At 40.0% G+C, this 26,317-nt stretch overlaps 1 protein-coding gene across 2 annotated transcripts in view; it reads right to left on the reverse strand.

Moving 5' to 3' along the window:
* gabbr1b (gamma-aminobutyric acid (GABA) B receptor, 1b) overlaps positions 1-26,317 on the reverse strand; it is a 116,259-nt gene that overhangs the window by 73,865 nt on the left and 16,077 nt on the right. The window contains exons 2-6 of one of the 2 annotated variants that reach the window (XM_069176962.1): positions 18,888-18,968; positions 4,533-4,597; positions 4,042-4,180; positions 2,240-2,425; positions 1,878-1,895 (exon numbers count right to left, since the gene is read on the reverse strand). In XM_069176962.1, coding sequence (XP_069033063.1) covers positions 1,878-1,895; positions 2,240-2,425; positions 4,042-4,180; positions 4,533-4,597; positions 18,888-18,968 — 489 coding nt within the window. Of the gene's footprint in view, positions 1-1,877; positions 1,896-2,239; positions 3,337-4,041; positions 4,181-4,532; positions 4,598-18,887; positions 18,969-26,317 lie in introns of those variants that run through there. The other variant, XM_069176963.1, reaches the window with a different exon arrangement.

Consider the following 26,317-nt stretch of genomic DNA (forward strand, 5'->3'; position numbering starts at 1 on the left):
GCCGTCTTGGCTGCTGTGATTTGTCTTTGTGGTTGGTTCTGTTTAAAATGAAGTCCGATGTTTCACTGAGTTAAAGTTGGAGGTTTAACTGCTGCCACAGTCTGTGTAGGATTTCAGCCGGCGGTCTGCCTGCCTCGGATGACTTCACACTAATGTATTTAATCATTTGTTTTTTGGACAGCTTTGCTCACATGATGTCCCTCTCTGCTGTGAGGACAGCGAGCTGCTGGCTGCTCGTTAGCATGAGTCAGGAGGACAGGTCGTCCTGGAGCAGAGAGGACGCAGCTGGAGTCAGAGGGGCTGAAATGGAGGACAGAGATGACAGCCATGAATCTCCTGCTGTCTCCTTCTCCCTCAGTCAGCCGGGGAACATCCCCCCGTACAACCACAACACCCCCGTGTCCTCGTTGTCTCAGTGTCTCACCATCACAGGGGGAAGCCCTGCTGCACACCTGAACACGTCTGACAGGTCCTGCAGCAACACGGCTGTTTATCAGCAGAGAGGTCCAACTGGAGCGTGTTCACAGAAATTACAGCCCGACTGCTGTCACACATGGACATCCTCCTGCTTCACTTCCTGTTCTGAGGGCAGCGTCCTGCTGCCATCTAGTGTTTCTGTGCAGCCATCTCAGGCTGTTCACGTGTTTAACAGCTGCAGAGAATAGGAATCATCATCTTTACTCTATTATTATTATTTACTTGTAGAGGAACACGTTTCTGCCGCTGCTACACAGTAGATTTGTTGATTCACTGTCAGATACAGAAAACAACCATCATACTGCAACTCAACATTTCTCTCATATTCTAAACAGTCCTTTGTGGATTTCACAGCATTTTTTTGTGATTGTTGCAAACAAAAATGTTTGATTTTGTAGCAGATTTTCTAAAAGATGTTTAATTTGTGAAGTTTAAAGTGAGTTTTTGCAGTAAAATTGCAGGGATAGCTTGACAGAAAGGACAAAGGCTCCATCTGCTGTCAAAATAAGAGCTTTACATGCTTCTTAAATCACATTCATTCAACACTAAAACAAAGTTCAGTCTCTAACAGCTGGAAATGGAGAAAACTCATTAACATGTTCCTCATTCCTTCAGAAGACCACATTACCCACAAGCCCCGTCACCTCCTGTTGTTGCAGTTAGCTCCCAGCAGTTTGTTGTGATGGTGAGAGGAGAGGGGGCGGAGCCTTGATGGTTGGAAATGACCAGATCATGATTTCCTGGATGACTGATTAAAGGTTGGTTTTATTATAACTGTTGGGTTCAACCTGAAGAAGCAGGTGTGAACAGTAAAACTAGAGAAAGTCACTTGTTGTTGATGAGCAGAACATCAGAACCTCTTTATGACCTCAGAAGAAAAATCATTTGATTGGCCAACATGTTACATTCATGTTTTTCACACACGGGAATCTGACTTCTGCTTTTAACACATCGCCCAGAGATCAGACAGCAGGTAGATGCTTTGCTCAGAGACACATCCTGCCATGCTGGACGGTTCTCACTGGTCCAAGGAATAGAACCAGCAACCCTTCATTCATAAGACCTGCTCCTCAACCTTCACGACGTTAAAGAAGACAATGGTTTTCACTGCAGACCATCACTGTAGCTCAGTTTCATTTCAGTTTTATTCTTATAAGCTCTGATCACAACATCAGTCATCTCAGGGCGCGTCACACACTCTGCTGCTCACAGTGTTCACAGCAGAGACTCAAACCTGCAGCTCCTCCACTCACAGTCAGAGACCTCATATTACTGCAGGTGTAAAACTGAAGGAGTTTATAAATATATTTCAGCATCATTCTTTGTGTTTCAGAGCTCTTCACTTGACTTCAGAAAGTCCTGCAGTAAACGTTAAGAGGAACCAGTGAACATGTTCTTACCTTTGTAGTTGCGATCATCTTCAGCAGCAGAACAGAGGAAATGAAACAGTGTGAGTTAAAGACTCATCAGCTCATCATCAGGATGTGTGAGAATAATAAGAGTCAAAGTGTGAATAAAACTGGCTGCTTCAGTGTGCTGAGGGACCATTTGAACACGCGTGTACAGTACATGGAGGCTTTAATGCTCAAACACACGAGATAACAACCATGTAAACAACGCTGCTCTAAAATATAGAAAACAGTCAAATGAAATCCATTCAGGACGGGAGGTTTTCTGCCTTCACACTAAATACGGTTCATTTACCTTCAACTACGAGAACAGAGCTGTGACTTCATAACGCAGAGGAAGAGGAGGGACTCACAGTGACACACTGGTTTGGGGCTGTCCCACTTTCCCATCTTGTTGCAGTGAGTTGAGTTTCGGCCCATGAGGATGAAGCCAGGCAGACAGCTGTAGTGCAGCACCGTCCCCTCCACCGGGGGTCCCGGGGGCCGCGGGGACACCCTGCCATTCTCCAGGGACGTCCACATCCGAGGACACAGCAGCACTACGACAGAGGAGCAGAGGAGGCTTCACATGTGATGCTGTGATTGTATGTGACACGGGGGAGCAACATTAGACGTTCAAACTCAACACATAACGACTTCAAAACAACTTGAAAAGTGCAGTGAGCGGAAAAACTGGTGTTGACACCAAAGAGGAGGGAGTCAGTGTGTGAGACAGCAGGTCAGACAGAGAGGACACACGGTGGTGAGACGTACAACACGCTGAAAACACAACAGGAATGAGGCAGGAATCATATGTCAGCTGATACAAGTAACATGTGACGTGTGATGATGAAGGAGGAAGCACAAGAACACTGTTATGTATTCACCTCCATCACAATCTGAAATTAAACTATCTGCATTTTCTATCCAATTTATTTAATAACTATCAAATACAGAACAATTTTAGGCTTAAATATCAAAGGAATCTTTCAATGTGGTAGTAAAACCCTGTGAGGTGAGATGGTGAGAGCAGAGCTGCAGGTCTGAGGTCAGCTGGAGACATGTCCTAATGTTAAGATAGGCTAACATGTCCTGACCTCAGCTCTGCACTTCAGAGGAAAGCAAATACAAGGTTTTGCCATATGATACATACTTGATATAAAGTTGGATATTTTCCTAGTTAACTGGGTGTTGACTGATGAACTGGTTCTTTGCTCCAGTTTCAGGCCAACAGGAGCGTCTGTCATCGTGTCGTTGAGCCTTCATCATCAGCTGTTTGTGTTGCCGGTTGTCTTTGGGATTCAGTTCAGAGTGATTGAACAGACTGAGTGGCGTTGTGAGGCCCTTCAGGCTGTTTCAGAGTGAAGGCTGCATGTCCACCATGTTCGACCACACACACCTCACCTGCTTCATACGTTACCTCCCTGTCAGGTGTACATCTACAGACTTCCTCCTGATCATCCTTCATCCTCTGGAAACAGGAGCATACATCAAACACAGGAAGTATCACCGGCCATGCGGCTCTTTTGTTTCCCCTCACATGTCTGAAGTTTTTTCCTTTTTGGGATTTTTGTTTTGTTTTGATTTGAGGATAAATTTGCATCCTCCCAACTGCGACGGAGAGGAACGGATGACGGGTCACAACCAGGACACTCACCGAGATCTGGACCGAGAACTGTTACTGATGCTGTGTCACACTTTAGTGAGTTTATCCAGAAATATCTGTTTTTAATCCAGAAATACCTGTTTTTAATCCAAAACTACCTGTTTTTAATCCAGAAATGTGTTTTTAATCCACAAATACCTGTTTTAATCCAAAACTAACTGTTTTTAATCCAGTAATATATGTTTTTAATCCACAAATACCTGTTTTTAATCCACAAATATCTGTTTTTAATCCACAAATACCTGTTTTTAATCCAAAACTAACCGTTTTTAATCCAGAAATATCTGTTTTTAATCCACAAATACCTGTTTTTAATCCAGAAATATCAGTTTTGAATCCAGAAATACCTATTTTTAATTCGCTCTGACGTGAGGACATTTTACTTCCTGTGTTCGTCTCACTCTGGTAGCTGCTTTTCACCACATGAGGACATCTCTGTCCTCCCGCCGTCTCAGGTGGGAGGTGATTAGATGTGGGATGGATGACAGAGTGGAGGGAGGTTAAACTCACAGCATCTGCTGCGCTGGTTCAAATCCGTCCACGTGCCGTTGGGCAAACATTTCCTGACTTTAGGTCCCACGATCACCCTGCTGCCCCGGCAGATGTACTCAATCTCATAGTCCACCGGGAGCACCTGCACACTGCGGATCTACACACACAGAGTCCATATTGTATATCACAACATAAATATGGTGATCTGTATTTAACAAACAGATAGAAGGGCATTTTTCATTTGCTGCTCATCTGCTGTTGCTTTATTAAAATGTTGCCAACACTTCCTGTGCAGATGTTTCACATTATAAGCCTTCCAACAGATCCAGGGGCACCACCGCTCTTTACTGGGAGGATTATATTGTGAAACATCAGCAGGAACTGACAAACACTAAATAATCCTTAATATGAAGCATTTAGAAGTAATATGTCTGATGTGTTGATCTTGTTAGAGAGCAGCAGAGTGAGGATCCACCATGTGACCATCCTGAGGGCAGGAATCTCCTCACCTGCTCCTGGGTCAGGCCTCGGTACCGTATCCCTCCATCTCGGGGGGGTCGGATGATCACACAACCTGAAATAAAGACAAGAAGACTGAAGCCAAGTCATCAGAGCTGAATGACATCAGCTGTTTTATCAAACACCTAAAATCTGTGTGAACAATAATACTTTTACAGTTCAAGTTAGAAACATCCACAGCTGTCGATGACAACGGAGAGCTTATATCAAAATATATCAATATATATCAGAATGTATCAATATATATCCAAATATAACATTATATGTCAATATCAGAATGTATCAATATATATCAGAATGTATCAATATATATCAGAATATATCAATATATATCAGAATATATCAATATATATCTGAATATATCATTATATATCAATTATATATCAATATCAGAATATATCAATATATATCAGAATGTATCAATATATATCAGAATATATCAATATATATTAATATGTATCATAATATATCAATATATGTCAGAATATATCAATATGTATCTATATATATCAATGTATATCAGAATATATCAATTTATATCAATATGTATCAGAATATATCAATATATATCAGAATGTATCAATGTATGTCAGAATATATCAATATATATTAATATATTTCAGAATATATCAATATATTTCAGAATATATCAATATGTATCAATATATCAGAATATATCAATATATATTAATATATTTCAGAATATATCAATATATATCTGAATATATCAATATGTATCAGAATATGTCAATATATATCAGAATATATCAATAAAAATCAATATATATCAATATATATCAGAATATATCAATATGTATCATTATATATCAGAATATATCAATATATCAGAATATATCAATCAGAATATATCAATATATATTAATATGTATCATAATATATCAATATATGTCAGAATATATCAATATGTATCTATATATATCAATGTATATCAGAATATATCAATATGTATCAGAATATATAAATTATGTCAGAATATATCAATATGTATCAATATATATCAGAACATATCAATATATTAATATATTTCAGAATGTGTCAGTATATTTCAGAATATATCAATATATATCAGAATATATCAATATGTATCAGAATATATCAGTGTATGTCAGAATATATCAATATGTATCAATATATATCGGAATATATCAATATATATTAATATATTTCAGAATATATCAATATATATCAGAATATATCAATTTATATCAATATGTATCAGAATATATCAATATATATCAGAATGTATCAATGTATGTCAGAATATATCAATATATATTAATATATTTCAGAATATATCAATATATTTCAGAATATATCAATATATATCAATATGTATCAATATATATCAGAATATATCAATATATATTAATATATTTCAGAATATATCAATATATTTCAGAATACATCAATATATATCAGAATATATCAATATATATATCAGAATATATCAATATATATCAAAATATATCAATATATATCAGAATATATCAATATGTATCAGAATATATCAGTGTATGTCAGAATATATCAATATATATTAATATATTTCAGAATATATCAATATATTTCAGAATATATCAATATATATCAGAATGTATCAATGTATGTCAGAATATATCAATATATATCAGAATATATCAATATATATTAATATATTTCAGAATATATCAATATATTTCAGAATATATCAATATATATCAGAATATATCAATATGTATCAGAATATATCAGTGTATGTCAGAATATATCAATATATGTGAGAATATATCAATATATATTAATATATTTCAGAATATATCAATATATTTCAGAATATATCAATATATATCAGAATATGTCAATATATATCAGAATATATCAATATGTATGAATATATATCAGAATATATCAATATGTATGAATATATATATCAGAATATATCAATATATGTCAATATATATCAGAATATATCAATATATATCAAAATATATCAATATATATCAGAATATATCAATATGTATCAGAATATATCAGTGTATGTCAGAATATATCAATATATATTAATATATTTCAGAATATATCAATATATTTCAGAATATATCAATATATATCAGAATGTATCAATGTATGTCAGAATATATCAATATATATCAGAATATATCAATATATATTAATATATTTCAGAATATATCAATATATTTCAGAATATATCAATATATATCAGAATATGTCAATATATATCAGAATATATCAATATGTATGAATATATATCAGAATATATCAATATGTATGAATATATATATCAGAATATATCAATATATGTCAATATATAGAAAAATTGTGACATGTTCAATACTTATTTTACCTGCTGTATATCAATATATATCAAAATATATCAGAATATATCAATATATATCAATACGTATCAATATATCAGGACAATAACACATTTGAATGAAAATCATTCTGAACACTGGTCGATATTTCACTCAATCGTCTCTCCATCAAACATCATTTAGAAACATTCAATAACATGTAAACATGATTCTGAACCATTTCTAGGTGATCAATCAACCTGTTATTGATCAGGTTAACTCCTCCCACTGAAGCAGGTGATCTGATCTACTCATCAGTCTGATCAGATGTTAGATTATTGATCAACTGTTAGAACACTGATCAGCTGTTAGAACATTGATCAGCTGTTAGAACGTTGATCAGATGTTAGATTATTGATCAGATGTTAGATTATTGATCAGCTGTTACTACATTGATCAGATGTTAGATTATTGATCAGCTGTTAGAACATTAATCAGATGTTAGATTATTGATCAGCTGTTAGAACATTAATCAGATGTTAGATTATTGATCAGATGTTAGAACATTGATCAGCTGTTACAACATTGATCAGATGTTAGATTATTGATCAACTGTTAGAAAATTGATCAGTTGTTAGATTATTGATCAACTGTTAGAACATTGATCAGATGTTAGATTATTGATCAGATGTTAGATTATTGATCAACTATTAGAACATTAATCAGTTGTTAGATTATTGATCAACTGTTAGAACATTGATCAGATGTTGTTAGATTATTGATCAGATGTTACAACATTGATCAGCTGTTACAACATTGATCAGATGTTAGATTATTGATCAACTGTTAGAAAATTGATCAGTTGTTAGATTATTGATCAACTGTTAGAACATTGATCAGATGTTAGATTATTGATCAGATGTTAGATTATTGATCAACTATTAGAACATTAATCAGTTGTTAGATTATTGATCAACTGTTAGAACATTGATCAGATGTTGTTAGATTATTGATCAGATGTTACAACATTGATCAGCTGTTACAACATTGATCAGATGTTAGATTATTGATCAACTGTTAGAAAATTGATCAGTTGTTAGATTATTGATCAACTGTTAGAACATTGATCAGATGTTGTTAGATTATTGATCAGATGTTACAACATTGATCAGCTGTTACAACATTGATCAGATGTTAGATTATTGATCAACTGTTAGAAAATTGATCAGTTGTTAGATTATTGATCAACTGTTAGAACATTGATCAGATGTTAGATTATTGATCAGATGTTAGATTATTGATCAACTATTAGAACATTAATCAGTTGTTAGATTATTGATCAACTGTTAGAACATTGATCAGATGTTGTTAGATTATTGATCAGATGTTACAACATTGATCAGCTGTTACAACATTGATCAGATGTTAGATTATTGATCAACTGTTAGAACATTGATCAGATGTTGTTAGATTATTGATCAGATGTTACAACATTGATCAGCTGTTACAACATTGATCAGATGTTAGATTATTGATCAACTGTTAGAACATTGATCAGCTGTTAGATTATTAATCAGATGTTAGAATCCTGATCAGATGTTAGAACATTGATCAGTTGTTAGATTATTGATGAGATGTTACAACATTGATCAGGTGTTAGAATATTGATCAGATGTTAGATTATTGATCAGATGTTATATTACTGATCAGATGTTAGAACATTGATCAGCTGTTAGATTATTGATCAGATGTTGGAACGCTCAAAATTTACAATGAAAAAATCAGTCAAAAGAAAGGTGTTGCTTTGACATCATGAGTCTGTAAACTTTACATCCAGATGGATCCTCAGACAGCAGTAATGACAGTAAAGAGCCACATGACAGAAGAACAATCTGCAGGTTTCAGGAAGACTTTTAAGAAGCTGATATTGTGTTTAATCCATGTTTGTGAGTGTTTCAGGAGCCAACCACTAGATGGAGCCTCGTGTAACGGTTTCAGTCCATGATGGAGGTTTCCAGCAGAACACACCTTCATCACCTCATCAGTGATTTCTGTCTCCACTGCATCCGTATGAGCTTTGTTTGTTGCTGCCAGCAGATCCTATTGGTCAGCTGAGTGACAGTTTCACACGGAGACGTTGTGCTTTCAGCCGGATGGAAATGGAGTGAATGGAGCCAACTGGGGCCTCCGTGGAGGAGGACACACATGTACATGCTCAGCCTGTCTGTTGAATTTAATGGTTTGTGCTGCAGAGAACAAGCAGAGACAGAGTTCGTCCTGCTGCAGGTCATTTTTACAGCAGATTCATCACAACACATTCACGGATGCAAACAGAAGCTACTTAGATTACATTACATTTGATTGAGCTGACACCTTTAACCAAAGCAACTTACAACATACCGATGGTACACCATTGGGAGCAATTTGGGGTTCAGTGTCTTGCTCAGGGACGCTTGGGCATGTGGGCAGGAGGAGCTGGGGAATGAACCACCAACCTTCTGATTGGTGTGCAACCCAGTCTACCAACTGAGCTACAGCCTCCCTCCCGGGGCCACAAAGAGACTGACGGAAACAAAGACCATTCACACCTAAGGTCAATTTCTAGAACCACCAATTAACCTGAGGTGCATGTTTTGGGATGTTGGGAGGAAGCCGGAGAACCCAGAGAGAACCCACGCAAGGAGAACATGCAAACTCCGCACAGAAAGGCCCAGGACTGAATTCGAACCCGGAACCTTTTTGCTGTGAGGTGACAATGCTAGCCACTGCACCACCCACATCGATGTCCTGTTGGTTCATAGCATCCCTCAAACCCCTCATACACGCTGTTAATGATGGAGGCAAGAGAATCAGGAAGTAAACTCCCAGCTCTCACATCATCTTGTAACAGGAGCATCCAGCTGGTTCCTACTTTTCCCTTTATGTCCATCAGAGGGTCATCTTGATTTACAGTGTTCATTACTCGTTGTTCCTCTGCTGACCAAAATGTCTGACTTTACTTTATCTTGTCCACATTTGTTGATTTATTCATCCTTACACCCATCAAGTACCATTTATGTATACATTTTCCTGTTGATGTATTTAGCATTTTTAATGATAATCGTTTATTGAGTTAAGTAACTTTGATATACTTCCCTTTAAGATTACTTGTATTCTCTCATGTTTATTCTTACACATTTCTACTTGTAATTTTCATGTAATGAGGCTGACATTTAATCTCATTAAATTGTTCTTAATGGCCAAAATAAAGTGTTGGTGTGATCGGGTCTAGTTATTAACTTTCCTTTTAAGTCATTTCAGGTGCTTTACTTGTAGTTTTAATAGTAATCATGTGGAGTCATGTCATGTTGATTATTTAGTGTTCTAAGTAAAAGATTTGAAGTCTCCTCTACTCCTCGACTGGAAAAAGAAAGGCGGGATACCTCCGACGAGGTTCCTCTACTTAATATATGTTATCTGGAAGAGTATCATATGTCATTTGTGCAGCGGATCAGAGTTTGGCAATCCAAACCGTGAAGGACAGCGAGTAGAGCAGAGAAAAACCTGCTTCAAATCCACATAAGACCTTGAGGCTTGTGAAGCAGCGACGGCTGATGAAACTCATTCGTTTCCAGATGACCACACTGAATCGGAGGGAGATCCAGAAACTCGATCTGTTCCGCCCCAACTGGAACTCACCCCCAACTTAAACAGAGAAAACCCTCCGCTGCCTGACGCAGCTCCATTCAGCACCGCCTGGGGAACTATCAATGAAAGGAGGACTGCAGGGGACAGAGAGGAAAGAGTGGCACACCGCCCAACTACAGCCGCATACAGATTCATACACAGTCCTGCGAGGCCAGTGATGGTGCAATTAGAGTCACACAGTGAGTCTTATGTACCCGATCAAAATAGAGGCCATGCACAAGAATTTGCCTCGCCACAGCGGACAGAGTTCAAGTAATCACCTCCTTCATGCCCTGTTTTTATCAAATCCAGCTAATATTGAGGTCCGCAGCACTTAGACAGCGAGCAGGAGATATGGGTAGGGAGAATGAGCCCAATATGTCCACGTTATGGACCTCTGGAATATAATCAGGTGGTGTCGACCTCGTGAGAAAATAGGAGGATGTTGTCAGGGAATCTGGAATGTTGCCAATGAATCCCAAACAATCTAAAGAGAAAGGCAGCTACAGGGCCCTTCTTCAAGCACAGCAAATACATGCCAAATACACACCAAATACACGGCAAATACAAACCATATTCACGCCATATACACACCAAATACACACCAAATACACACCAAATACATGCCAAATACACACCAAATACATGCCAAATACACACCAAATTCACGCCATATACACAACATATACACACCAAATACACACCATATTCACACCAAATACACACCATATTTACACCAAATACACTCCATATTCACACCATATTCACGCTATATACACACCAAATTCACGCCATATACACAACATATACACACCAAATACACACCATATTTACACCAAATACACTCCATATTCACACCATATCCACGCTATATACACAACATATACACACCAAATACACACCATATTCACACCAAATACACACCATATTCACACCAAATACACTCCATATTCACACCAGATACACGCCATATTAACACCATATTCACGCTATATACACACCATATTCACACCATATACACACCAAATACACAGCATATACACACCATATACACACCAAATACACACCATATTCACACCATATACACACCATATTCACACCATATTCACACCATATACACACCATATACACACCAAATACACGCCATATACACACACCATATACACACCAAATACACACCAAATACATACCAAATACACATCAAATACACGCCATATTCACACCATATACACACCATATACACACCACATTCACACCATATACACACCATATTCACACCATATACACACCATATTCACACCATATACACACCAAATACACAGCATATACACACCATATACACACCAAATACACGCCATATACACACACCATATACACACCATATACACACCATATACACACCATATTCACACCATATACACACCATATTCACACCATATACACACCGTATACACACCAAATACACAGCATATACACACCATATACACACCAAATACACGCCATATACACACACCATATACACACCAAATACACACCATATTCACACCATATACACACCATATACACACACCAAATACACGCCATATACACACCATATACACACCAAATACACGCCATATACACACCATATACACACCAAATACACGGCATATACACACCATATACACACCATATACACACCAAATACACGCCACATACACACACCATATACACACCAAATACACACCATATTCACACCATATACACACCACATACACACCAAATACACGCCATATACACACCATATACACACCAAATACACGCCATATACACACCATATACACACCAAATACACGCCATATACACACCATATACACACCAAATACACGCCATATACACACCATATACACACCAAATACACGGCATATACACACCATATACACACCATATACACACCATATACACACCAAATACACGCCATATACACACACCATATACACACCAAATACACACCATATTCACACCATATACACACCATATACACACCATATACACGCCATATTCACACCATATACACACCAAATACACGCCATATACACACCAAATACACGCCATATACACACCATATACACACCATATACACACCATATACACACACCATATACACACCAAATACACACCATATTCACACCATATACACACCATATAAACACCAAATACACGCCATATACACACACCATATACACACCAAATACACACCATATTCACACCATATACACACCATATATACACCATATACACACCATATACACACCAAATACACGCCATATACACACACACCATATACACACCAAATACACACCATATTCACACCATATACACACCATATACACACCAAATACACGCCATATACACACACCATATACACACCAAATACACACCATATTCACACCATATACACACCATATACACACACCATATACACACCAAATACACACCATATTCACACCATATACACACCATATACACACCATATACACACCAAATACACGCCATATACACACCATATACACACCAAATACACGCCATATACACACCATATACACACCAAATACACGGCATATACACACCATATACACACCATATACACACCATATACACACCAAATACACGCCATATACACACACCATATACACACCAAATACACACCATATTCACACCATATACACACCATATACACACCAAATACATGCCATATACACACACCATATATACACCAAATACACACCATATTCACACCATATACACGCCATATACACACCATATACACACCAAATACACGCCATATACACACCATATACACACCAAATACACGCCATATACACACACCATATACACACCAAATACACACCATATTCACACCATATACACACCATATACACACCATATACACACACCATATACACACCAAATACACACCATATTCACACCATATACACACCATATACACACCATATACACACCAAATACACGCCATGTACACACCATATACACACCAAACACACGCCATATACACACCAAATACACGCCATATACACACCATATACACACCAAATACACGGCATATACACACCATATACACACCATATACACACCAAATACACGCCATATACACACACCATATACACACCAAATACACACCATATTCACACCATATACACACCATATACACACCAAATACATGCCATATACACACACCATATATACACCAAATACACACCATATTCACACCATATACACGCCATATACACACCATATACACACCAAATACACGCCATATACACACCATATACACACCAAATACACGGCATATACACACCATATACACACCAAATACACGCCATATACACACACCATATACACACCAAATACACACCATATTCACACCATATACACACCATATACACACACCATATACACACCAAATACACACCATATTCACACCATATACACACCATATACACACCATATACACACCAAATACACGCCATATACACACCATATACACACCAAATACACGCCATATACACACCATATACACACCAAATACACGGCATATACACACCATATACACACCATATACACACCATATACACACCAAATACACGCCATATACACACACCATATACACACCAAATACACACCATATTCACACCATATACACACCATATACACACCAAATACATGCCATATACACACACCATATATACACCAAATACACACCATATTCACACCATATACACGCCATATACACACCATATACACACCAAATACACGCCATATACACACCATATACACACCAAATACACGCCATATACACACACCATATACACACCAAATACACACCATATTCACACCATATACACACCATATACACACCATATACACACACCATATACACACCAAATACACACCATATTCACACCATATACACACCATATACACACCATATACACACCAAATACACGCCATGTACACACCATATACACACCAAACACACGCCATATACACACCAAATACACGCCATATACACACCATATACACACCAAATACACGGCATATACACACCATATACACACCATATACACACCAAATACACGCCATATACACACACCATATACACACCAAATACACACCATATTCACACCATATACACACCATATACACACCAAATACATGCCATATACACACACCATATATACACCAAATACACACCATATTCACACCATATACACGCCATATACACACCATATACACACCAAATACACGCCATATACACACCATATACACACCAAATACACGGCATATACACACCATATACACACCAAATACACGCCATATACACACACCATATACACACCAAATACACACCATATTCACACCATATACACACCATATACACACCAAATACACGCCATATACACACACCATATACACACCAAATACACACCATATTCACACCATATACACACCAAATACACGCCATATACACACCATATACACACCATATACACGCCATATTCACGCCATATACACGCCATATACACACCAAATACACACCAAATACACACCATATACACACATACACCAAATACACACACACACAGGGAACAGAGCTCAGATCTGGTTGTGTTATGGTCGTGGATCATACGGACGTGCGGAGCAGCTTTACTGGAGGATTTGGAGGATTTTGAAGAAATTATTCTGAATCCAAATAAGAGACAGGCCGCGGCTGCAGGGCACCGACGGAGATTAATAAAGGAAGATCTGTGCTTGGTGGAGTGCTGATGAGGAGAAGCTGTGTTACCGGTCACCATCGGTCTGACTCGACCAGCCACCGGTACTCCAACTCAGCCTCTGAACTGACCTTTAGGGGACTAAAGACAGAGATAATAGCGCCGGGCCCTGACAGAATACCACCTCAAAATGGTCCTCTGCCGACCCTGCACCGATCTGGCCTCCGCCCACGAGGTAGAAGTATGTTGAGCAGCAGGGGAGCAGGAGCTGTGGCCGTGAGGGAAGGAGGACACGCAGCTCTGAGGCTGCTGACAGACACTCACCACCGTAGTCAGGCTGTGACAGGAGCGCTCCATGTCCGTCTTCTGGAAATACTGCTGGTTAGTGTGTCCAGAGGGTCTGAGGACGGAGACGTTACACTGGTCATAAGGACTCAGGGTAAAAAAGATCAGGGTGAACAGGCAAATACCCTCCTCAGAGCTCCGGTTGAAGGATGACTCCCCACGGAGAAGAGAAGAGAAGTCTTTTCTGATCTATAACGAATCCAACGAAAATCAAGGCCCTTCGAGGGAAATTCAACATATGGTGCTTTTGCACGAGTAAAAGTGAAACCTGCTGAATCACAATTATGAAGCGTTTTAGGCTTCATGTCCTTCACAGCTGCAGGTGCTGATCGAGTGCATCGACAGCAAACTGGTGCCACGGAGCACGACACCCAAAAACAACCGTCTCTCCTTCTGCTGGACTTGTGGCAGAATAACGAGTCCTCTGGTGCGGAGAGAGATTACAGGCCTGACTCGTCTTAACTGCATGACGACTCCTGATCTCTGGCAGGTGTGGGAGACCGACGACCTCACAACACAGACTCCAGCTCACTGTGCCTACGATGACAAAGACCATCTCACTCCTGTTCGAGTTAAAGCCCTCGTCCTGTGGACACCCTATGGAAGCAAATTGGTCCGACTTATTCCAGAAAGATTTCAATATTTTGTTACGAAACCAGGCAAGCATAAACGTTACCCACGACGAGTCTGGAGAAGGTGAATTACACTAATCTGACATCCTGATGAGTGGCACGGACCTCCCCCAGAACAAAAAGAAGTGTGGGCTGCCTTGGTCCACGAAAAAAGAGATTATGAGGATTTATCATCTTCCTCTTCAGCTGAGTGGAAGGATCAGCTGAATGACAAGGACTTCTCACACACTTGGCCTTCAAACCGTTTCTCAGCCAGGACTGGTCTTCACCACAGACAGGTGAGTCCGCTTCCATTACGGTGGCTCCATGGTTAAATGCCAGTTAGGTCCAGATGAAATCATTCTGGATGTTCGGACCCACCCGCCCTCCTGTGGGGCTCTCCAGGGACCAGGCTGGGAGTTTACACAATGTTTGGGTGACTGATTACAGGGCTGACCCTGAGCAGTGAGATCCACTGCTGACATATTCAGGAACCGGGTACATAAAGGGAAATCTCAACTATCCATCGTGTGCCCTCTGAGGTTTAGGAAGGGAGAAATAGACCCCAGGGATCGTCTTCTGTCAAGGCCCAGCACTCTCGGCGTGGTGGAGACGCTTTGGGGGACAGCTGGACCATTACACCGGCGACAATATCCAAAGTATAGGAAGACAGAAAGCTTTTATCACCCCGATGGGGACGCAGCCCTCATGTTTCACAATGCAAACGCTTTCCTAGAATAAATACAAATAAAAATCTGATATCCATCAGGAATACCTGAAGCCCAACATTGTGACTGATACAGAGAACGTGAAACAAAGACTTATTATGACTAAATGACTAGTTATTGATTATGTTAACAAACAGAAATAAATGGATTGAGAAAGAAAAAGATCAATCAGAGAAGCACCGATAACATGTCTTAAAACAGCTTAGTGTGGGAGGAGGAGGAGGAGGAAGAGGAAGAGGAGGAGGAGAAGCAGGAGGACGAGGAGGAGTGTGTGTGTGTTCCCCGGGGAGAATCCATCTCAGGCAGGTCCACCCTCAGTGTACAACCTCACTGAAGATTCACTGCATCCTCACGACAGAACAGGAAAGACCAGGAGATGTAACTCCCATACAAAACACCCCACCACACACACACACACACACACACACACACACACACACACACACACACACACACACACACACACACACACACACACACACACCACCCGGCTGCTCCGCACAAAGAGGAAACGACAGCTCACTGATGTGACGGCAGGTTCATGTCTGTATATCTGACAACTGTCTGAGCATCAGTGTCAGAGCACCACAATAAGCACCCTGAGGCTGCAGCAGATACTCATCAGTGCTTTCATTGGTTGGTAGATAAGGGGGCGTGGCCTGGCTGACAAGCCACCGTGATGGAGGGGGGAGATGATCCTTGTCTCTCACACTCCGAAGCTGTGCAGCAGTTTGATGCTCAGCAGCTGACTGATATAAAGGAGACTGAACACACACATACCCAGAAACATCTGCTTAGTGGGTCACTGCTGGTACCTGCACAGGACCGTTCAAAAACACCAGGAACAGGTCATATTACCAGAACAACTGCCCCCTCCCAGAACCACCATCTCACCACAACAGTCAGAGGTCCTTCAAGGTAAATAAGGTTTGATTCACTCTCAACTCCTGAACTTCCTGAACCCCAGTGTCACATGAGTGATGCTCTCTGATGAGTGGGAGAGTCTGCAGTGTGAAGTGAAGCAGCAGGTGACTCGTCCCCCTGTGGATCCAACACACACTGGACAAGGACTGAAGTTATGAGCTCTGGTGTGGAGCAAGATACAGAAATTAAACGACACACTTTAAAGGACTATGAAACTAAAGTAGAGGAGGAAGATTTTTTTTTTTTTTTTTTTTTTTTAATTTTACATACAGACAATAAAGTGGAAATGTCAAGAATTAAGTCAAAGTGTAGAGAATAAAATAAAGTCAAAATGTGGATAATAAAGTGAAAACATTGAGGGTCAGATGAAGCTGTTTGGACCTGTGTCAGTGATTCCTGCTCCGCAGACTCAACAACGTGATCAGTTGTCTCGTGTCCTGTGACACAACATGTCCTCTTTGTGTTGCTTGTTAATGTAAAGTCAGAAGAAAACAGTGATATCACTCACTGTGCCGCCAGTCAAAGGTGACCAGTTGGAATGTTTTCCTGCATGTTCCTCAAATTATTTAACGTGGTGAATCGATCAATACACCTTCAATGTTAATGACAACTTTGTTTTTATTAGCTGTCTGTTGTAGTTTAGAGATGATTGGATCTTCCTCATCCAGTGTTGTTATGGTGTGCTGTGGCAGCAACACAGCTGTGATCACTGATGATGATGATGATGTACATGTACTTATTGACCCTCTTGTACAAACCACTTTTTGATTTGAACACTTGATTAATGAATTGACATTTAATTTCTAAAGTGTTAATAATTTCTTATCGCCCATTAAAATGCATCAGGAGACCTCCACGAATCAACACGTCACATTCAGTAACAAAACAGAGGACGGACAGAAGACGGACACACTGGTCTGCTTCAGCAGAGGACTGCAGGCAGCGTGTCAGAGAGCAGCTCCTGTGTTCGACAGTCATTACCTGCTGATGTGTTGTATGCAGACACGCTGAGTGGCGACGGGGCCGAGAAGAAGAGAAGAAAGGACAGCAGCATTCCTCGACCTGAAAAACACAAGACAGAGGGAGAGACGTTCAAACAGGAGGCTGACAGAGAGGAGACTGATCCAAAGAAACAACAAACATGTCAAAAACATACGTGAAGAAATCATTAACGTGTCAATATAAGGCCAAGATATTAATTGGTTGTGTTGTGGATGCTACATGTCAAGCTAAAAATCAGCTGCCAGAGATCGTATTTGGTTTGTCAGGACTGATGTTTTCACGTATTTAAGATGTGGACAGAGTCTTTTGTTCATTAAAAAGCTGAATACTAACTTCCTGTGTGCGTTCTGATGCAGATTTCATATAATTAATGTGCTGACTGACTCCAGATGTTTTCAGGGATCAGTCCAAGTGTCTGATGATGTCAGACGAACCTGAGCAGTCACACTACAGGCTTCCTGTGAAGTTACAGTGAGGCTCTGATGCAGGAGGATCTTCAGTGTGTGGAGACTGTACTCAACCACTTTATTGTTGATACATGCAGGAAGACCTGCAGGCACGACTCAGGGCAAAAAAACAACTACTAAATACAAAATTAAAAAAAGGTTCTGTGTAATATTAATAAAATATAAAACAGAAGTCTTTGGGGGAAAGAAGCAAATACAATACTTATCAATTGTAAAATGTCAAGAACATATTTAAGGAGCCTCAGTGTAATCTGTTTATTAATTATAATTTGGAAAGCTCCATAAGCAATTCCATTTTGATTTATTATGTAATAGGTCAATATGATTTAATTAATAATGGGGAAACTAATCTATCAAATTTATGGAAACTATTTGACACAGACTCTTCACTGTCAAACTATCTGACATAAATCTGATATAGAGGTACAATATGGGAAGAATACTTTCCTACAAAATCTACATTTACCAGTTAGAGAGGTTTCTAGGAATCTGCTCAGTGCATGTCTTGAAACTGGTGAGGCAAGCTGGTTTACTTCTTACCGGGATACATCACCATGGTAACTGATGCTGCAGAGCTAACCTGCTCTGGATCAGGTTAAGATAACAGATTCAAATATATAAGCAAATAAGTCTAAAATGGTTGAATACAACATGAGAATACATCTAATCAGCACATTAACTTCCTGGAGAGTCATTCCAGTCAGATGTCATTGTGCTCTGATGATGGACAGTGATATCAAAGACTTTTAACTCTTTCATTCACACCGATTTTCCTGTCAGCTGTCCTTCCACCATTCAGCAGCTGCAGCTGGATTATATGTTTAACTTCCTCATATCTGTCCAATATGATAGTTTATAAAATATGTCGCTGTGCTGCCAGAACACTTATCAGTGTTTGTGATTGGTCAGATGCTGCAAACTCCGCCCCTTTTATGTAACACCCTCATCAATTGGGAAACCCTGGGTTTACTTATCGAGTTGTTATCTACCTTGATGTGACCACTTAGATGTTCTCTGGTTTGTCAGGTTCAGTAAACCAGATAACAGAAAGATATCCTGATCAGTTGAACCTGCTTGGAGCTTCATGTCTGCTGTCTGTTTGTTCTGGCTGATCAAAGCGGACTGTTCTGCTGCTGTGGTCCAACATGTTGTTCTTCTGCTCAGCGTGCTTATAGAGAAGTTTTCTGAGTTAGCATCAACTGATTGTCTCTGCTTCAGCCTCTGCTGTGTTCAGACTGGACCATTCAGAGGCCGGTGGAGGTGACACGGACGTACTCCAACCACAGAGGTGGTTCTGGCGAACGACACACATGTGGTGGTTGATGCTGATTGGTTAAAGACTGCTGTAACAGTTTCAAATGAACCTGCAGATGTGGTGAAATGAAACAAGGTTTAATTAAGCCTGATATTCATGCAGGTAGTTTGTTTCCCAGCAGGTTCACTCTCCTCTGACCTCTGACCTCTCTCTCATAGAGGTGCTTCCCCCCACAGACCTGCAGCTCACTGGCTGTTTGTTCTTTGCACCATCCTGAGGGAACTCTTGAGAGCGCTGTGGTTCAGAAATACTCAAACCAGACACCACCAATCAGGACACAAGCACTGAGATCACATGACTTCTCCCTCTGACGTTTGATATGAACATTAACTGTCTGCAGGATGATGCACTGCACGATTGGCTCACTGGATAATGACATTAATAAGCAGGTGTACCTATTAAAGCGACTGCTGATGAATTGTCATTTACTGTGGATCCATTTTGTATCTCTTGCAACTGTCTTCACTCGTGTCCTAATGATGGTAACTGTGATGATGAAGGTTTTCCTGTTTAAAAAAAGAGCTCAGGGAGTTGAAGGTCATAGTTTATACAGTTATATCTCAGAATATATACCAAGCAAAACAACATCAATGAGCTGAATACTGGGAATCCATCCACTGACAGAGGGTGACCCACAGCACCACAATCACACTAGATTTACAGGTTAGAGACTGTTTAACCCAGCGGTGAAGTCAGACAGAGGATAAAGGAGCAGGCAGATTCCCTGTTCTCATTATTCAATTCAATTCAGTTCAACTTTATTTATATAGCGCCAAATCACAACACAGGTTATTTCATGGCACTTAACACATTAAAGTCCTTACAGCAAGACTTTACAATATTATACAGAGAAACCCAACAATTCAACAATTCCCACTTAAGCTAAGAGGGAAAAAAACAACTCCTCTTTAAGGGAGAAAAACCTTCAACAGAGGGAAGAAAAACTCCCTCTGAACAGGAAGAAACCTCCAACAGAACCAGGATCAGAGGTGGAGAACATCTGTTAACAGAACCAGGATCAGAGGTGGAGAACATCTGCCTCAACCGGTTGGAGTGAGAGGAGAGCAGAGAGAGAAAAGGACAGCATACAGATAGAAGAGAAGAACTGTTGGTGGAGACGACAATCACAGAGCAGAGACATGCAGCTCCATGACGGGACATCTGGAAAAGAAAGAACAGAAACTACACGAGCGAAGGAACTGAATGGAGACAACAGACGATCAGAAGAAACTATGGGAGAGAAAAAGCATGAAGTTAATGAGATGTGATGGTGAGATATGAGTTATAGAGCGTGAAAGTGAGAGGAAAGAAGCTTAGTGCATAACGAGGTCCCCCAGCAGCCTCTGCCCTTCGAACACAAACTAGGAGCTGGTTCCACAGGAGAAGAGCCTGAAAACTGAAGCTCTGCCTCCCATTCTACTTTTGGAAACTCTGGGAACCACAAGCAGGCTGAGTGAGAAGATCTCTGTCAGGACGATGTGGTTCTATTAGACCTATTAGGATTATATGGTTCTATGAGATCTCTGAGATAAGATGGAGCCTGGTCATGTAGGGCTTTGTAAGTCATCAAGAGAATTTTAAATTATATTCTTGGTTTCACAGGAAGCCAGTGAAGAGAAGCTAAAACAGGAGAAATATAATCTCTAAATCCCGTCAGTACTCTTGCTGCAGCATTTTGGATCAACTGCAGGTTTTTAATGAGTAATTTGGACGTTCTAACAACAAGGAATTATAATAATCTAGTCTAGAAGTAACAAACGCATGAATGAGTTTTTCTGCGTCACGCTGAGGAAGGATTTTCCTGATTTTATTAATATTACGTAGATGAAAGAAGGCAGTTCTGGAGATTTGCTTTATATGGTGGCTAAAGGACAAATCCTCATCAAAGATGACTCCAAGGTTCCTCACAGTTTTGCTGGAGACCAAGACAACATCATCTAGAGTAACTAAGTGATTACAGAAAGAGTTTCTGAGGTGTTTAGGACCAAGTACAATAACTTCTGTTTTGTCTGAATTTAGAAGCAGGAAGTTTTTGGTCATCCAGGCCTTTATGTCTTTTAGACAGGCTTCAAGTTTTACTAACTGATTAGTTTCATCTGGTTTTATAGAAAGATATAGCTGAGTGTCATCTGCATAACAATGGAAGTTGATGCAGTGCTTCCTGATGACATCTCCTAATGGAAGCATGTACAAAGTAAAAAGTATTGGGCCTAACACTGAGCCTTGTGGAACTCCATAACTAACTCTTGTTTGTCTGGAAGACTCATTGTTTACATGAACAAACTGGAATCTATCTGATAAGTAGGATTTGAACCAATCTAATGCAATTCCTTTAATCCTCGTCACGTCTTCTAATCTCTGTAATAAAATCGTGCGATCAATCGTATCAAAAGCAGCACTGAGGTCCAGAAGAACAAGTACAGAGACATTATGAGACATCAAACATGGTGGAGATGCAGAGACAGCAGCAGTAACAGTGAGTGACTGCAGACCCTCCCTCTGCTGCTCTGCTGGGGGATGGCGGTTCTCTTCAATTGTACATGCTCCTGCTTTCTGCTGCCGTCTACAGTAAACATAATGGAAATGAAATGGGCTGCAGTTTTCATTAAAAAAAACCTTTATGCCATCATCAGGGAGGCGTGGAGCCGAGAGGAATGACTTTCAGTTCAATCACATCTGAAACAATAGATGAGGAAATGCAGCAGCACAATAACAACATGCAGCCCCACTGTGAGTCCATGACTAAATGAGCTGCTTCCTGCAGGGGAACCCGGACCGGCTGGCGGAGAGCGAGGAGAACAGTTTCTGAGCTTTTCTCTGAGTGAAGGTAAAACCTCAGCCAGTGAAGGGAAGGAGGACAGAGTTATTATCATATGTTATATGCATACACATGCACACAACACCACTGAACAGTGCAATGAAAACAATTACAGGCTTATATTCAAAATAAAATAGTATCAGTAAACACTTCCATTCACACATTATGTCTTTACTGTCTCATCATCCAAACAAACAGCTGTCTGTCCATGTCGACCAATCACAGCTCCACTGGTGTCTGCAACTATTACATCACTGTCCATGTGTGATTCAGACATGTGAAATCCAAAATGTCCACATTTATTTAACCGTTATTTAACCATTTTTATCTTTATCTTTACAGAAACCCTTACGGCCTCCTATAATAGAAAATACAAAATAGATGTTCCTCAACGTAAAACGACAAAGAATTAGTGGATTTCATCGTTTACGGTTCATAATATCATTAAAAGATTCAGAGAATCTGGAGAAATCTCTGAACACAAGGAACAAGGCTGGAAACCAATATTGGATGGTGGTGATCTTCGGGCCTTCAGGCAGCACTGCATTAAAAACACACTATTCTGGAGTGGAAATCACTGCATGGGCTCAGGAACACTTGTGAAAACCATCGTCTGTGAACACAGTTCATTGCTGCGTCCACAAATGAAGGTTATATACAATGAGATATTCAGGTTTTGGAGCAACATATGCTGCCATCCAGACAACGTCTCTTTCAGGGAAGGTCTTGTTTATTTCAGCAGAACAACGTCCAACCACATTCTGCACGTATTCCAACAGCATGTCTCCGTAGTAGAAGAGTCCGCTGATAAACTGACCTCCTGCAGTCCAGACCTGTCAATCATTGAAAACATCTGGAGCATCAGGACATGAACAATATAACAAAGGAGACTCTGAACTGTTGAGCAGCTGAAATCCTATGTCAGGCAAGAATGGGACCACGTTTCACTTTCAAAACTCCAGAAACTGGTCTCCTCCATTCCCAAATGTTTACAGAGTGTTGTTAAAAGAAGAAGTGATGCAACACAGTGGTGAACATGCCGTGATGTGTTGCTGCAATAAAATTCAAAATGAGCATATATTTTTTATAAAACAAACGTGTTTTCTCTGGTTAATTTGTAATCTAATAAGGGTTTACATGATTTGGAAATCATCACATTCTGCCTTTATTTACATTTTACACGCCGTCTCAGCTGTTTGGGAAACAAAATGATTTGACTAAATCAGTTTATCCGTATATATGACAGGTAAAATTTTTTAGTGTTTCTCCATCTGTCTGATTGAGGAGAGATAAACAGAAAAGTTATCTAGCACTTAAAATCAAACTAAAATTAATGCCCACAACTTTTCCTGCAGGAAAATGAACACACTGTCAATCAATGACCTGCAGCAGAAGGCAGTCTCCTTCTGACTGGAAAAGGCAGCTCGATGCTGGCTAATTCTGTTGCCTAGCAACCATTCACACACTCGCTCTTTTGTGTGGATGCTTCGCCACATTTAACCACTAATGAGGGTTTGCCTCCTCTGGTAACCATCACAACACCATCACAGCACCATCAAAGCACCATCACAACACCATCACAGCACCATCACAACACCATCACAACACCATCACAGCACCATTACGACACCATCACGACACCATTACAGCACCACCATCACAACATCGTCTGCCTGCACCAGCAAGCTCAACAAACCTCAGAGTAATACAGGAGCTGAATGAAGGAGGCCACAGACACACACACAGACACACACACACACACACACACACACACAGACACACGCACACACACACACACACACACACACGCACACACACAAGCACGCACAGACACACACGCACATACAGACACACACGCAGACAGGCACACACGCACACACAGACACACACGCAGACAGACACACACGCACACACAGACACACACGCACACACACACACACGCACACACACACACACGCACACACGTGAAGTGTGAAGTGTGAAGTGTGAAGTTTCCTCCCATCAGTAACAAAGGACCAGACAGCCGCTGCAGTAAACAGGCGTTCATGAGGCTCCATGTGTTCACTGAAGAACAGGAAGTCACACAATGTTTGTATTTCAATGATACCGATAACACATCGTTATTTCTGTTCACACCACGACCAGTGAAAACTCTGAACTGTGATTGGTTAGAAGCAACATTATTACCCAGACACCGATAATGTTTGTGTGTTTGTTTTTCGTTCTAAATTAATGTCGGTATTACCCTGAAAATGAAGAAGGAAACAGCTTAGATGGACAACAACCAAACCTGTAGGGAGAACAACGCGCTGCGGAGCAGTGACAGGTGAGGGAGGGAGGAAGAGGAGGCAGCCTGGCTGTGAGAGGTAGAGTTATGTCACCTCATCTCCTGTGGACACCACTTTGATAACACTGTGTAGCAGAGATCATCTACGCAGCTCATAATGAACTCTGAAGATAATGCAGGGCTGTCAGCAGCTCTCACTGAGGCAGCGCCGCACACGCAGCTCAGACCGGTAGTCTGTTTGAAGAGAGGAGACGAGGCTTTCTAATGTAGGATACACCTGAAGTGAAGCTGTGCAGGTGGAGCCTACAGGTGGGAAACGCCTCACTGCTGCAACCTGTCCTCGTCAAACAAAACCGCGCTTTGGATCATACAAGGTTTTCCAATATGAAGCTGCCGGTAATAAATGCTGCATTTCAACCGTAACTCCCATCTACATATTCATGTCATGTATAGTGGAGATTTACTGACATGAAACTTTCCCATTCAAAGTGTTCAGCACTATATTACAACAGTGATTGAGGA

The sequence above is a fragment of the Embiotoca jacksoni genome, unplaced genomic scaffold (assembly GCF_022577435.1).
Source record: "Embiotoca jacksoni isolate LCO1_2020_lvr unplaced genomic scaffold, fEmbJac1.0.p SCAF_7, whole genome shotgun sequence".
Taxonomy (NCBI): Eukaryota; Metazoa; Chordata; class Actinopteri; family Embiotocidae; genus Embiotoca; species Embiotoca jacksoni.